We start from the raw sequence: 13,414 nt of genomic DNA, 5'->3' as shown, positions 1-13,414 counted from the left end.
GGCAACATTTTTAACTCTTGGAAAGATCACTTACATGTCTGTAGTTATTTTTCCTATATCTGGAAAATGGCACAACATGATTTTTAAAAGTGAAGAACGGCCAAGATTAATAAGAGTGTCTTATGAAATGCGAGGATTTCCCTTACACATGGCAGGCATGTACCTTTGTCAACAGAAAATACCACACCAGGTCCTGGGTAAAACGGGAAGGAGTTCTAAGGCTACATGAGAAGTTACTCTGGCCATGTAATAAAAGCACTGTTCTTAGCATTAAATACCTTACAGAACAGACATGGAAATACCAGAGCTTTTCCTTTCTTTGAACAATAACAACAAAAGAAATTAATTACTTGTTTCTCAGTGTTAATATTTCTTCAATTTCTATTAAAAAGTTACAACTGAGAACAACTGTTAGGCTTTTATGTCCTTTCAACTCCTGGACATAGAGAGCAAGGCAGCGGAATCCTGTCTGAAATACTTCAGCTTTTAACATGAGACCAAAAAGAGTGAGATACTACAGTGCAGTTACAGCAGTGATTCTCAAGTTGCTTCCACAAAGACAATTAACAAAATATTGCTATTTAATATAACTTAAACATTAATACAAGTGCTCAGCAGTCCAGGAAAGAAAAAATGGGGAGGAGAGTTGTGACCCAGAACTGTTCAGAAATACATGCAAAATTTGTACTTACTACCACTTTTTCTTTTGGGTTTTCTTCTCTATAATCCAAACAGTCTTGTTGTAGCTCCTTTAAATCAGTAAGTAATTCAATTGTTTGCCTCAAGGAAGATTTCCTTTCCTTTATCTCAGCATATTCTCTTTCTAGTTGTGTCAGTTGTGGTTCAGCTCTGAAAAAACGTCAAGGCTTTGATGTTTGTATCTGCATGTTTATTGCATGAGTAACTATGAACATATTTCCTCTAAAGAAGACTTGAAGGAAAGGTTGCTCAGAAACATAAAACATAGGTTAGTATAGCATACTGTTTAATTAGAACAACTAGCATATTACTTAAATAGGAGCATGAGTCCAAATCCACCAAAAAACCCCAAACCTCTCTTTCTCAAAGAGAAACTCTTTTGAGAACTCTTTTTTAATTCTCAAAAAGAACAGTTCTTTTGTCAGACTCTAAATTGTCTTTTGAGTCTGACAATGTAGCTCCTCTCTCTTAAGCATTTAAGTTCCCCAAATATAGTTTCTTTAGGTGTTCTCCTTCTGCACACGCCTGTCTGCAGGCTGAGGTGTCAAGTGCTTATGCTGAAGCATACTCAGGATCTACAAACTACCTACACCTCTGCCTAAGTAAACTGGAGGGCTCAAACCATTACAATAGCACTCCAAAAACCGAACACCAACAGCCATTTTCATTCAACAGAAAAAAAGCTTTCTCAAAATGACCAAAGGATTACAACAGAACACATAAAAAATGCGAAGACAGCTTTCAGTCTGTGAGGAGGTTCAAACCATATAGAGGGATTAGTTCTTTGAGCATAATTTGTCCATAGTACTGCAAAGTTACACAAGCTCTCATGGCCACAGAGAAAAGGCTTTTACACTGTTCTTGTCGATCCAAGGCCCTGGTTCCCTACAGAGTTAACTTATGGAGTGACGTTTTACACAGCTTCAGTATAAAACTTGTCACTAGCAACCAATGGGATGTGGGGAAGCCTAATGGTTCTTCCAAATAACATGATTTCTATGTTGTTTATCTAAATGACTCTTAAGATTAATGCCAAGTTAGAGATGGGGAATTGCATAGCCACGTGAGATGAAAAAGAAATCAGGTACTGAGAGGAACGCTTGTCAAATTGCAGAGGTGAAATACAATCTCCCACCTCAAAACCAAAAAAGTCCTATGTATTACCTTTGTAAATTTATGATACAGCACCTTTGCAATTCAAATTGTAACATTAGTATTTTTCTTACGAACACATGGTGTGAAACACCATCCTAGTAACTATTTAGCTAAGAGAACTTGCAAGAATGACTATCTAGGCAACTGATATATGTAAAGGAGAGGTCATCACAAGCTTTTGTAAAAACAGAAAGCAAGACAACAAATTAAATGAAAAAAAAAACAAAAAAAGTTACTTTCCCTTCTGAGCTACAAAATACAGATTCTTTAAGCTCTTCAGGCTATTATTGTGCATCATTAGAAACATACCCAATTAGCTCTTCTCTGAGTTGCACCAGTCGCTGCCTTTTCTTTTTGATGTTTGTTACTGCCTGAAACAAATAGCGAGCAAAGTCTCTGAAACAGTTTCTGCAATTTCAAAGGCAAACAACTCATATTTGATTGGCTTTTTTTCTCTGGGATTTTATGCTTCTGATTCTCGTGGAACATTCCAAGATATCAGACCTTATAAACTGCCATATTTTACATTTGTATTTTAAACACTTCAAAGCTATTTAAAATGACAAACTTTTATCTCCATCCAAAATTTCTCCTAAGGAACACTCAATTTACAAGCATACAAAAGGAGTTTGTGACATTTTGAACATGAACATGACCAACTCTAGGAGTTGACGCTAGGTCAAAATGAAAACTAACATGAAGCTATGCTCAGTATGATTGCCATAACTAAGCTTTCTTTAATATAACATCCAATTTAAAAAAAAAAAAGCAACACCCAAAACTGATCCTAAAATTAAATTTAGCAACTAAAAATCTGATTTTAAACTAATGTATACGAGTCAAAGTAAGGAGAAATGTGAGTGTCTGTGAATTCTATATGTGTATTATTTTACATGCTGAGTAGCTTGCCATATCACCTCAAATCAACAAGACTTTAGCATATTAATTGCTACATCCCAGAATAAGCCTCATGTTGACCTTATTTGTTGAAAGCTATTTTGTCCTTGAAAAGTTTGCAGAAGATGTTAATCTGGGCAGAAAGCCAGACAGTGCCTATGCTTCTCTTAAATCTCTCTGCTCTAGGGCATTCACCTCTCCCTGATAAAACCACTGCAACGTTTTTCTGCTCTTACACTAGTTCCTCCTCCTGTCAACATTCCCCAACTGCATTTTCAGTAAATTACTACTCACTCTGAATGAACAGAACTGCCTTCTTCTGAACAAAAATTCTGCATATATTTAGGGAATGCACTTCCCATAGACTTCTTTAAACTAAGAAATCCAATTCTATCCTCACAGGTCACCATCTTTGCTGCTCTCATAGATTTTTATATTCATTTGTGTGTCTTGAAGGTTAGCACTCAATATTTAATTAGCTCTCCAGAGGCCTCACAAGTACTCATTAAAAAAAAACAAAACACCTAACTCCAAAAAACCAGAAGAGTACTTCACATGCATAGACACCTACACATCCTAATGTGCATTCCTTCTTTTTACTCCCTATAGCAGTATATGTATGGAGTTTGCATTCCATCATATTTACTCAGATCTTTTCCAAAAATACTCTGGTGGTTCCCTATCCCCTATTTGTGCAGTTGATTCTGTAGTACAGTACACCTTTTTGTCAATTATTTTATTTCTTCCAGTCAGCTTCTTGAAATGTCAATGCCCACTACTGTATGCCATACAATCTAGTGATATATATGTATTACCTTAGCATTTTTCCTCTTCATATTCTTTAATTCCTGGACTCCTGCTATCTACAGAGGAAAAGAAGAATTACAGATTGACTATGGATCTTGAATTCATCACTATCCTCCTAAAATCATGGCTGCAAGAATTCCTTGGGAATAACAAAAAAAGCTATTTAAAAAACCAACACTGTTTCAAAGTGAGATTACAAGTGCATCACTTGTGTATAGAGTCTTTCCTCTCTCCTCATGCCGGAGAAAGACTGTTGCACAAAATTAGTTAGTGCAAGTAATACTCCTTGTACCAATTACTGTAATACTACTTAGCTTAAGTTTTCTATAACTTTATATATATAGGTATAAATCTAGTCTTTTTAAAACGTATTCCTTCTCATGAAACACTTAGAACTATAGTTTTAGTACCTATCCATTGTACTTATCACAAGTCCTACAAAGTTCTGAGTTCATTTCACTCCTTACAATTAGTGAGAAGAAATCTTAGTCTTCCTAACCAATAAGCTTGTTACAGAATCCCAGAATGGGTCAGGCTGGAAGGGATCACAGTGGGTCATCTGGTCCAGCCTCCCTGCTCAAGCAGGGTCATCCTAGAGCACATGGCACAGGACTGTGTCCAGATGGCTCCTGAATATCTTACAGTTATGTTCAAACTGCTAATTAAAAAAGGATGATTTTCCCTGGGCTATGTTAGAGGCCTTACTCAGGCCTCTAAACAAGAGTCACTGAGACGCAGTATAAAAATTAAATCATTGGCCTTTTAAAACTCTAGTCCATGAGGTTTTAAAACAGTGTTTGACACAGCTGTTATGCTCATTCAAATTATGCAGCCCTCCAGTTTTCCTACATAATGATTTAGATACGACAAACACTTCAGGATTATTAAATGCTTCCCTATTCTCAAAAGCTGACAATTTTGCCAAGTACCTGCATGACAGTAGTGCTGTGTCTGGAGGCAATTCTTACGAAAGCCTGCACACAGGCAGCAAATCATAACCTGCACACAACAGACTGTTTTTGTATTATTTATACTGACAATAGATTGGAAAATTTTACGTACTGTAAAATAAGTGTGTAATGGACAATATAAAACCAGAGGCATTTCTGACCACAAAACTTGATTTTATTTCTGGTGTACTTACAAGATCAGTGATTTGGCCCTTGAAAGCAGAACAGAAGTCATTGATAGCCTTTCTGCAAATGTTTGATTCTATGCTTTGTCTGGAGAAGTCAGAGGGACAAAACACAACCCACTTAGTTCAGTAAAGGGGAAATCTCATCCCAAAACATTTCTTTAAGTAATGAATAAAACTCAGCATTAAGCAGCTAGGCAACTGCAGATCTTTCATATACTAGCAATAGCTTAATTTCTACCTTGAAAAATGTCAGCTGAGATGTGGCGTTGTTTGAAAAAATATCAAATCCCTGCAGACCACGTCAAGATCACATATGAAAAAACATTTGTATCACAGAAACTGAACAATCATCAAAATAACATTAGAATGTAACCATGCAATACTGCATTCCCCAAAGGACAGCCCACTAGCAAAAACACAGGTAAATCCTTTTTAAAACTTTGAATATTCAATCATAGGAAAGCAGAATATTTACCTGTAATTTGCTGCTATCTTCTCAACTTCAGCCAGAACAACATCCAGTTCTGTAATATCTCTAGGAGATCTCTCCAGCTCTTTGGGACACCAAACCTGTACAGAATGTGGGCTGTCCACTGAAACAACAGAATAAACATAAGTCTTGCATAACTCAGGTACATGTTCTAAAACAATAGAAAAATTATTGTTCCCACGATCAAAATAACCATCCAAAAGTTATGAATATTTTAATATTAAATCTGAGAAGAGTGATATATTATTTCATCTGTCTTCAGCTGAACAACTATGATAGATTTATCCAGAAGCCCTTTAAAATTGGGATGATCAATCATATACAACTTACTCTTAATCATTTCAAGCAAGTCCAGAAACACATTAAAAAACTAACTGATAAACTACACACTGACTGTAGACATAATTTTTTGTCTTGTAAAAGCTATTAGTCTGAGTTTGGGCAAAGAATCATGAGCTTTTATATTTGTATTTTATTTATATTTATTTTATTACATTTATTTCATATTTGTATACATTTTGCATTTATACCATATATGCTTCAAAAAACCCCTATATACAAAAAACCCCTATATACCCTTAGATTTTGCAACAGTATAATTAACTAATCCCACAAAAAGTTAAACCATGTTTCTTCACACACTCTCAAATGTCAGTCTAGTACTACAATATGATGGGTTCAAAGGAAGCAAGATGACACAAGGGGCATTCCAAGTTCTGCCCCAGCTGCTGCTCCAGGCTTCCAGACCAAGGAATGTACTGACACCTCTTACAGCTTCATATCCACGGCCCCAGCCTTCCCTCCAAAGGGAACCAGTCTGCCTTAGAGGGATAATGCACACATGTTTTACCCCTTCAGGAGCGGAATAGGCAAACCATGGGGATCAAATGTGGGTCTATGACAAAACTGAAACTAAAACCTTCCATTTCTTGAAGCAATATCACAGAATCACAGAACATGCTGAGTTGGAAGGGACCCACAAGGATCATTAAGCCCAACTCTCAGCCGTGCATAGGGCCACCCCCAAGAGTCACACCATGTGCCTGAGAGTACAATCCAATTGCTTCTTGAACTCTGTCAAGGCTTGGTGCTGTGACCACTTCCCTGGGGAGCGTATTCCAGTGCCCAACCACCCTCAGGGTGAAGAATCTTTTTCTAATATCCAACCTAAACCTCCTCTGACACAACTTCAGGCCATTCCCTCAGGTCCCATCACTGGTCACCACAGAGAAGAGATCAGTGCCTGCCCCTCCTCTTCCCCTCACAAGGAAGTTGTAGACTGCAATGAGGTCTCGCTTCAGTCTCCTCCAGGCTGAACAGACCAAGTGCCCTCAGCCACTCCTCACACGACTTCCCCTCAAGGCCCTTCACCATCTTCACTGCCCTCTTTTGGATGCTCTCTAATAGCTTAATACCTTTCCTATATTGTGGTGCCCAAAACTGCACACAATATTCAAGGTGAGGCCACCCCAGTGCAGAGCAGAGCAGGACAATCCCCTCCCTCGACTGTCTGGTGATGCTTTGCCTGATGCCCCCCTGGACATGGTTGGCCCTCCTGGCTGCCAGGGCACTGCTGACTCATATTCAACTTGCCATAGACCAGGAACCCCAGGTCCCTTTCCTTGGCACTGCTTTCCAGCCTCTTGTTCCCCAGTCTGTACAAACATCCGGGGTTGCCCCATCCCAAGTGCAGAATCTGGCACTTCCCCTTGTTGAACTTCATATGGTTGGGGATTGCCCAGTCCTCTAATTTGTCAAGGTCTCTCTGCAGGGCCTCCCTGCCTTTGAGGGAATCAACAGCTCCTCCCAGTTTTGTGTCATCTGCAAACTTGCTTAATATCCCTTCCAGTCCTACATCCAAGTCATTTACAAAGATGTTGAAGAGCACAGGGCCCAAGATGGAGCCCTGTGGAACCCCACTAGTCACCAGTCTGATGTTGCCCCATTTCATTATCACCCTCTGTGTTCTACTCGTGAGCCAATTGCTCACCCACTGCATGATGTGTTTATCCAGCTGTGTGCTGGACATTTTGTCCAGAAGGGTCCTGTGAGAGACTGTATTGAAAGCTTTACCGAAATCCAAAATATTACATCAACTGGCTTCCCTTGATCAGCTGGGTGGGTTACCCTGTCATAAAAGGAAATCAGGTTTGATAAGCAGGACTTCCTCTCATGAAGTCATGCTGGTTGTGACCAATGACTGCATTGTCTTTCAGGTATTTTTCAATACCTCCCAGAATAATCTTCTCCATAACTTTATCAGGCACTGAAGTGAGACTGACAGGTCTGTAATTTCCGGGGTCCTCCTTCTTGCCCTTCTTGAAAATCAGGACAACATTCACCAGCTTCCAGTCAGCTGGGACCTCTCTGGATTCCCAAGACCACTCAAAAATCATCAAGAGAGGTTTTGCAATGACATCAGCCAGCTCTTTGAGGATTCCTGGATGAATCCCATCAGGCCCCATAGATTTGTAGGGGTCCAGCTGGAGCAGCAGGTCCTGCACAATTTCAGGGAGTTGGTCATTCTCACAGTCATGGTCCTCAAGCTCAGGGCACTGAGACCCCCTTTGTCCATCATCTGAGTTGAAGACAGAGGCAAAGAATGCATTAAACACCTCTGCCTTGTCTCTGTCCCTGTTTGTGAGGTGACCATCCTCATCCTGTAACGGGCCGATGATATTTCTACACTGCCTATTGCCATTAATGTATTTGAAAAAACTTTTTATTGCCCCTCACATTTCTGGCAGCTTCAACTTCAGCTGAGCTTTGGCTGCACAAATTTTCTCCCTACAGTGGCAAGCAGCATCTCTGAGTTCTTCCTCTGTCTCCTGACCTTGCTTCCACTGGGCATACACCTTCCTATTTTGCCTTATCTCCAAGAGTTTGTTGCTAGATACCAGAAATTAAAAGCATGGAAAAACATTCATCTTGAATGAGGAAAAGCTATATGAGAGTTTTGAAAAGTCTACTTTACCAGAAGGGTCTGATGTGCTCTCCTCTGAAGGCTGCTTCTTTTTCGCCTGGAACTGAGTAGCATTCAGACCCTTCTGTGATACAAAAAGAAGATTAACTTCCAAAATAAACCATTATTATTAATTTAAAATGGCAATTAGGCAAAAAGCATTTCCTGACTGAAACATCTGTAACATTTACACAGGCTCGTTTCAGCAGAATCCCAGCAGAGTGACCACACTGCTGCAGGACAGCAGCTGCCTGACTGAACTGACCAACTGACACGTTGGCCACTGGCCGTGCAGCAGGACTAGGAACACGTTAAGGAGCACAAGGACCCTCAGTTCAGCACAGTCATTGCCCAGTGTTAACATTTCTCTGATCAACACTGCCTGCTCACCTTCCTTTTCACCCACATTCTGTCCCCATTCTTTCTCTACTTTGACTACTTTGTGACACCAACAGCGCTCTTACAAAAGTGCTGCATGCATCCAGTTTAACATTCTGTATTGAATTTCACAGCATCATTTTCAGCAATTCCAATAAATTTCAATATGTAAAAAACCTTTTATACAAACTACTGCACAGTTTCTTTTATCACAGGTCTACTTTTGAGCCTGCAGATGATTAACTTCCTCTGTATGTCTGGAAATGGGCCAAGAGCATTTTACACTAGTTGTGGAGTAAGTGTGGAAAAACACTCATTTAAAACTGGATGGCTTTTAATTCTAATACACATTCAAAATTAATTTTATCAGTATTCTTTTCTCTCATAAATTTGTTTCAATACTGAAAAGGCACAAAGGATTCATATTCCATCTGGTATGCCATTCTTCAAGCACATGTATTCTAGATACAAAGAAGATATTTGAAAGAAGGAAAGAACATATTCCCAAATGAAAAAGAGAATAGGCTACAGGATCCAGAACACCTGCCTATTATATTATATTCCATGCTGACATGATGACTGTAGCTTTAAGCATTTCACTTGGCTATCTCTCAGGAATACTTTGAGGATTGATTATTTTGGATACAATTAAATACTATGGCAGTACTAAGAAACAAATGGAAGGTCTTCCTCTCACCTCACCCTCTAATGCAGGCATGGCAAGAAGTAAGCTAAAATTAAATTGACTGATAATACTTAGGCAACTTTTTGTGTACCACAGTCTCCTTAAGAGGTCCATCTCCAGCACCAGCTGTTTTGAGTATCTGCTTATCACCATTAGATGTCTTTGATAGATGCATTTTTTTACTAGGAAAAGAAAAACATACACTGCTATACACTGAGAAAGAATGATCTACACAACAAAACAAAAATCAAAGTAACAATACTCTCACAACATACTCTCATACAAGCACTATTACTGTCTTGCTATTTAATTCAAATTAGAACTATTTCAGATTTAAACCAAATTTGATTAAACAAATGAGAAACATACAAAAATTTGAATTAAAATATTTTTAAAATAATTTTCTCTGTTACATATAATTTAACCGGTTTCTATCCATTTTTCAATTTTTCCATCTTTTAACTTTAGACACCAGCATTTAGAGAACTAATCAATACCTCACAGAGACATTTTAAAATCTTTTCAATATAAAACCAGCAGTAAGTATTGTACTGCTTACAAAAGGCAGACTCAGATTTACTCTACCATTTGTTTTCCACAATCTTCAACCTCACTCTTTTGGTTTCTGATCTTGGGAATTTTAAGTTAGAGCATCTGGTTAATAAGCAGCTAGGGAAACTCGACAAATTGAACATTTTTCCCACTTAAACTAAAAATCTAAAGATTAAATGCTGGCAATTCTATTTTTTTTTCACCAGACCTTCTTTCTGTATTTTGCCTTTGCAGTGCTGAAACACGACCAAGTGACTCATTTTGTGAGTGTTCCTCTGCATAAGCATCCACAGCAGTACTGTGCAAAGGGTGATCTGTAAAGAACAGAAAACAAATTGCATGAAAACTGCTCCCATCTCTTAAGGCAAGGAGCACTGCTTGCCATTAAGCATTTAGTTAAGGTATTTGTGGTTTGCTAGCTATTAAAAAGGAAGTTCTTGTTAAAAGTATTATTTGAGGATTAGAAAAAAATATGTAGTGAAAAGTTTTACGTACCCAGCCACCTGCTATTTCTTTACAAACTCAAAACAAAGGTGCAGGAAAGCTGGGCATGCACATATGGCACATAGCAGGCAAAATATTTTGTACAGTGTCTTTAAAGTCTCTCTTTGCTATGGCATACATAAACCTTCTACATATTTAAACAACTGCTTTCTAATTTTTGTTAATATAGACTTTAAGCTGCTTTATTGGATGCCATAAGAAGACAGTTACAGCTGCTACAGAATATTTGTAAATGTAGAATTCCTAAAGGTAGCTACCAAAATAGATTAGAACTCTGGGAACTTTGGGTTTTAGCATGCCCTCTGTAGTATAAATTTTTTTTTCAAGCACATTGCCACATAAATTTTGTCTTAGTTTACATTAGTGTCAGTGGGCATCCTTTTTATAGTCTAAATACGTAGCACAGAAGTGAGGGAAAGAAGAGCTTTTCATCTTTCCGTCTCGCCCTTATAACAACCCTCTTGTTAAATTATTTATACCTCATTTTCAATGCTCTTTCTAGTAGTCACATGTATATTTCCATGATTTTCTTAGAGTAATAACAATTACAGTTGAGAAATAACTCTTAGCATTTTCTCGACAACTTCAAATCACACAGTTTTTCAATTATTTATATATATATAACACAATAATAGAGGACTTCACTCAGGAGCACCTACTTCATCTAAATTGATTCTCTGCCTCTATACTGAGGCCTCATTACAGAAGTACAATACAAAGCATGGAAAGGGTTTTAATCCTTCACCAAAAATTGTATGGTTTTATGTTATTTTTTTAAATAAGATTTGAAACTGGCACAACAACATCTCTGTGAATGTCCAAATTTGCTGCCAAATTTGCTGCTCTTACAATAGCAAAAATTTCACTTCATAATTTCTGTAGCTTAATAGAGAATAACTTAAGATATTGAACTTAGGGTTTTAAATGTAAATTCTTACACATCTGCAATATTATAATGTGTGAAATTCTACCATTCAGATATAAAATTTGAATAGCCAGTATTTTTCTGTTAACTTTTACTTGTACATATTACAGCATTATTCTTGTTACTTCCTAAATTATAAAAATAACATAACAAACTCTCTGTCTCTCCTGTCCATTACTTTCTCTGGCAAAAAAACAATAACTTTTCCTAGGTAAGCATTGAAGTACTTTGCCCTTGTGGTTTGTTTGTGAAAATCATACATTAAATGACATTCAAGTTAATACTAACCAAAGGAATCATCCAGCTCCTCCAGGTGTTTTGTTTCTGCTACCTTCAATATCCTTGAGACATCAGGTTCCTCAAGCAGAAGTGATTTCCAGCGAAGATTGGAATTGGCTTTGTGTTCCTGGATGGGTATGAAATTAACAGCCAGTTTATCCAGCTTTTTGAATGCACAACAGATTAAATATGACAATGCATTTCAAGAACATTTGACTAGAAATACATTTAACCAGGACCATATTAACTACTGAGCCATGGCATAAAGTATTTGAAGCATGTTTTTTCCTCAGGCCATGGGTTTTCTCCTCTAAGAGAAGTGATAGTATAAAACATGTACATTGCACTATTTGATACTGTACTCTAGTGTGAGCTTTGTCTTATTTCATAAAAATAAGTATGCAAGCTTAGAAGTCTTATAACAGTCTAGTATCTGATTTCTATGATCTGTGTCCTTTTTCTTCTCAGGCATTAAAGTATTTCTTCTTTCATCTCTATAATACATAAATTTCCATCCTTGTTCAATTTAATTATTGTCATTTTAAAAAATTGAAAAGTTACAGTGTAACCTTATAAAAAGGGGAATTTTTAAATCAAGGATTACAAAGACACTTCTGTAAAACAGAAGGGTAAAGGGAATGACACTGGTTTATGAAACAGTTGTGTGTCATTCTTACCATGTGAGAGTGAATTTCTCACTGATTTGTGTGAGTGCATGGAGAGTGCATTATAAGCAGAAAACACCAACTTCCTGAGCTTTTTAATTTTACTGGTGCTTAGCAGTGCCCCACAAGTTCTGTTATGGTACAAAATACAGACACATCAACTCTTTCCTCTACAAATTGTTTTCTTTTCTTTTATGAGACTGTTTTTAAACTTTTGCCTGTTTGAAAGTCACTGGTCCATTTTGTACTACTCCCAGAAGGAAAAAAAGAAAACCCCCCGCACGCACCCCAAGCCTGCCCCAGCAGGGACTGCACAGCCGTTCCCAGTGCCTGTGAAAGCAAGCCCTGCATTAATTCCTGTGCATCCACCTCCAGAGACAATGCCCTGACTGCATGATAACACAACACAGAATCACAGAATATCCTGTGTTGGAAGGGACCTAAAAGGATCATTGAAATCTGACCCCTGACTCTGCACAGGACCATCCCCAAGAGTCACACCATGAGCTTCAGAGAATCATCCAAATGCTTCTTGAGCTCTGTCAGGCTTGGTGCTGTGACCACTTGCCTGGGGAGCCTGTTCCAGTGCCCAGCAGCCTTCTGGGTGAAGAATCTTTTTCTAATATCTGACCTAAACCTCCCTGATGCAATTTCAGGCCATTCCCTCGGGTCTTGCCACTGATCACCACAGAGAAGAGATCAGTGTCTGCCCCTCCTCTTCTCCTTGAGAGGAAGCTGAGACCACGATGTGGTCTTCCCTCAGTCTCCTCTTCTCCACCTGTACAAGCCAAGTAACCTCAGCTGCTCCTTTTATGGCTTCCCCTCTACACTCTTCACCATCTTCTCTACCCTCCTTTGGATGCTCTGAACAAAAACAAAACACCGGTTTGTTTGAATTCTGCCCAACCTAGCAAAACCTACCTCTAATTTATAGCTTGTATGAGTCTTCTTTATTTTCTTCTTCGAGGACATTTCGCTATTCAGTATATGCTGAGGATAAAGTCAGTGAAAAATTGCCCCCGACACAAATCTGCTTTCTCTGTGTCAGTACCTGGGAGAGAACGGGAAATCTTTGTTACTTCAATTTATTAAGCTCAGCTCACTCTAAAAGCAGTAAACCCCACTTCATTAGCCTAGACCGACGTATAAGTTCCATATAGCATGTTAGTTAGTAACGAGCGAGGCACATAAAAGAGATAAATGCGGACGATGCCGTTCAGGACCGTACCTTCGCTCCGCCGCTGCAGTTCCCCTCACGCAGGAGGTCCCAGCCCGCCC

At 38.5% G+C, this 13,414-nt stretch overlaps 1 protein-coding gene across 1 annotated transcript in view; it reads right to left on the bottom strand.

Annotated features, from left to right (window-relative positions):
• CENPU (centromere protein U) overlaps positions 1-13,414 on the bottom strand; it is a 14,409-nt gene extending 995 nt beyond the window's left edge. The window contains exons 1-10 of the mRNA XM_018070375.2: positions 13,058-13,414; positions 11,481-11,598; positions 9,972-10,077; positions 9,303-9,393; positions 8,161-8,233; positions 5,172-5,289; positions 4,703-4,781; positions 3,567-3,614; positions 2,164-2,225; positions 693-849 (exon numbers count right to left, since the gene is read on the bottom strand). Of these exons, the coding sequence (XP_017925864.1) occupies positions 693-849; positions 2,164-2,225; positions 3,567-3,614; positions 4,703-4,781; positions 5,172-5,289; positions 8,161-8,233; positions 9,303-9,393; positions 9,972-10,077; positions 11,481-11,598; positions 13,058-13,108 (903 nt within the window). The 5' untranslated portion in view covers positions 13,109-13,414. The remainder of the gene's footprint in view (positions 1-692; positions 850-2,163; positions 2,226-3,566; positions 3,615-4,702; positions 4,782-5,171; positions 5,290-8,160; positions 8,234-9,302; positions 9,394-9,971; positions 10,078-11,480; positions 11,599-13,057) is intronic.

This window comes from Manacus vitellinus, unplaced genomic scaffold (assembly GCF_001715985.3).
Source record: "Manacus vitellinus isolate BGI_N305 unplaced genomic scaffold, ASM171598v3 scaffold_0_pilon, whole genome shotgun sequence".
In the NCBI taxonomy this organism is placed as follows: domain Eukaryota; kingdom Metazoa; phylum Chordata; class Aves; order Passeriformes; family Pipridae; genus Manacus; species Manacus vitellinus.
This window is presented reverse-complemented; position numbering and strand designations above follow the sequence as displayed.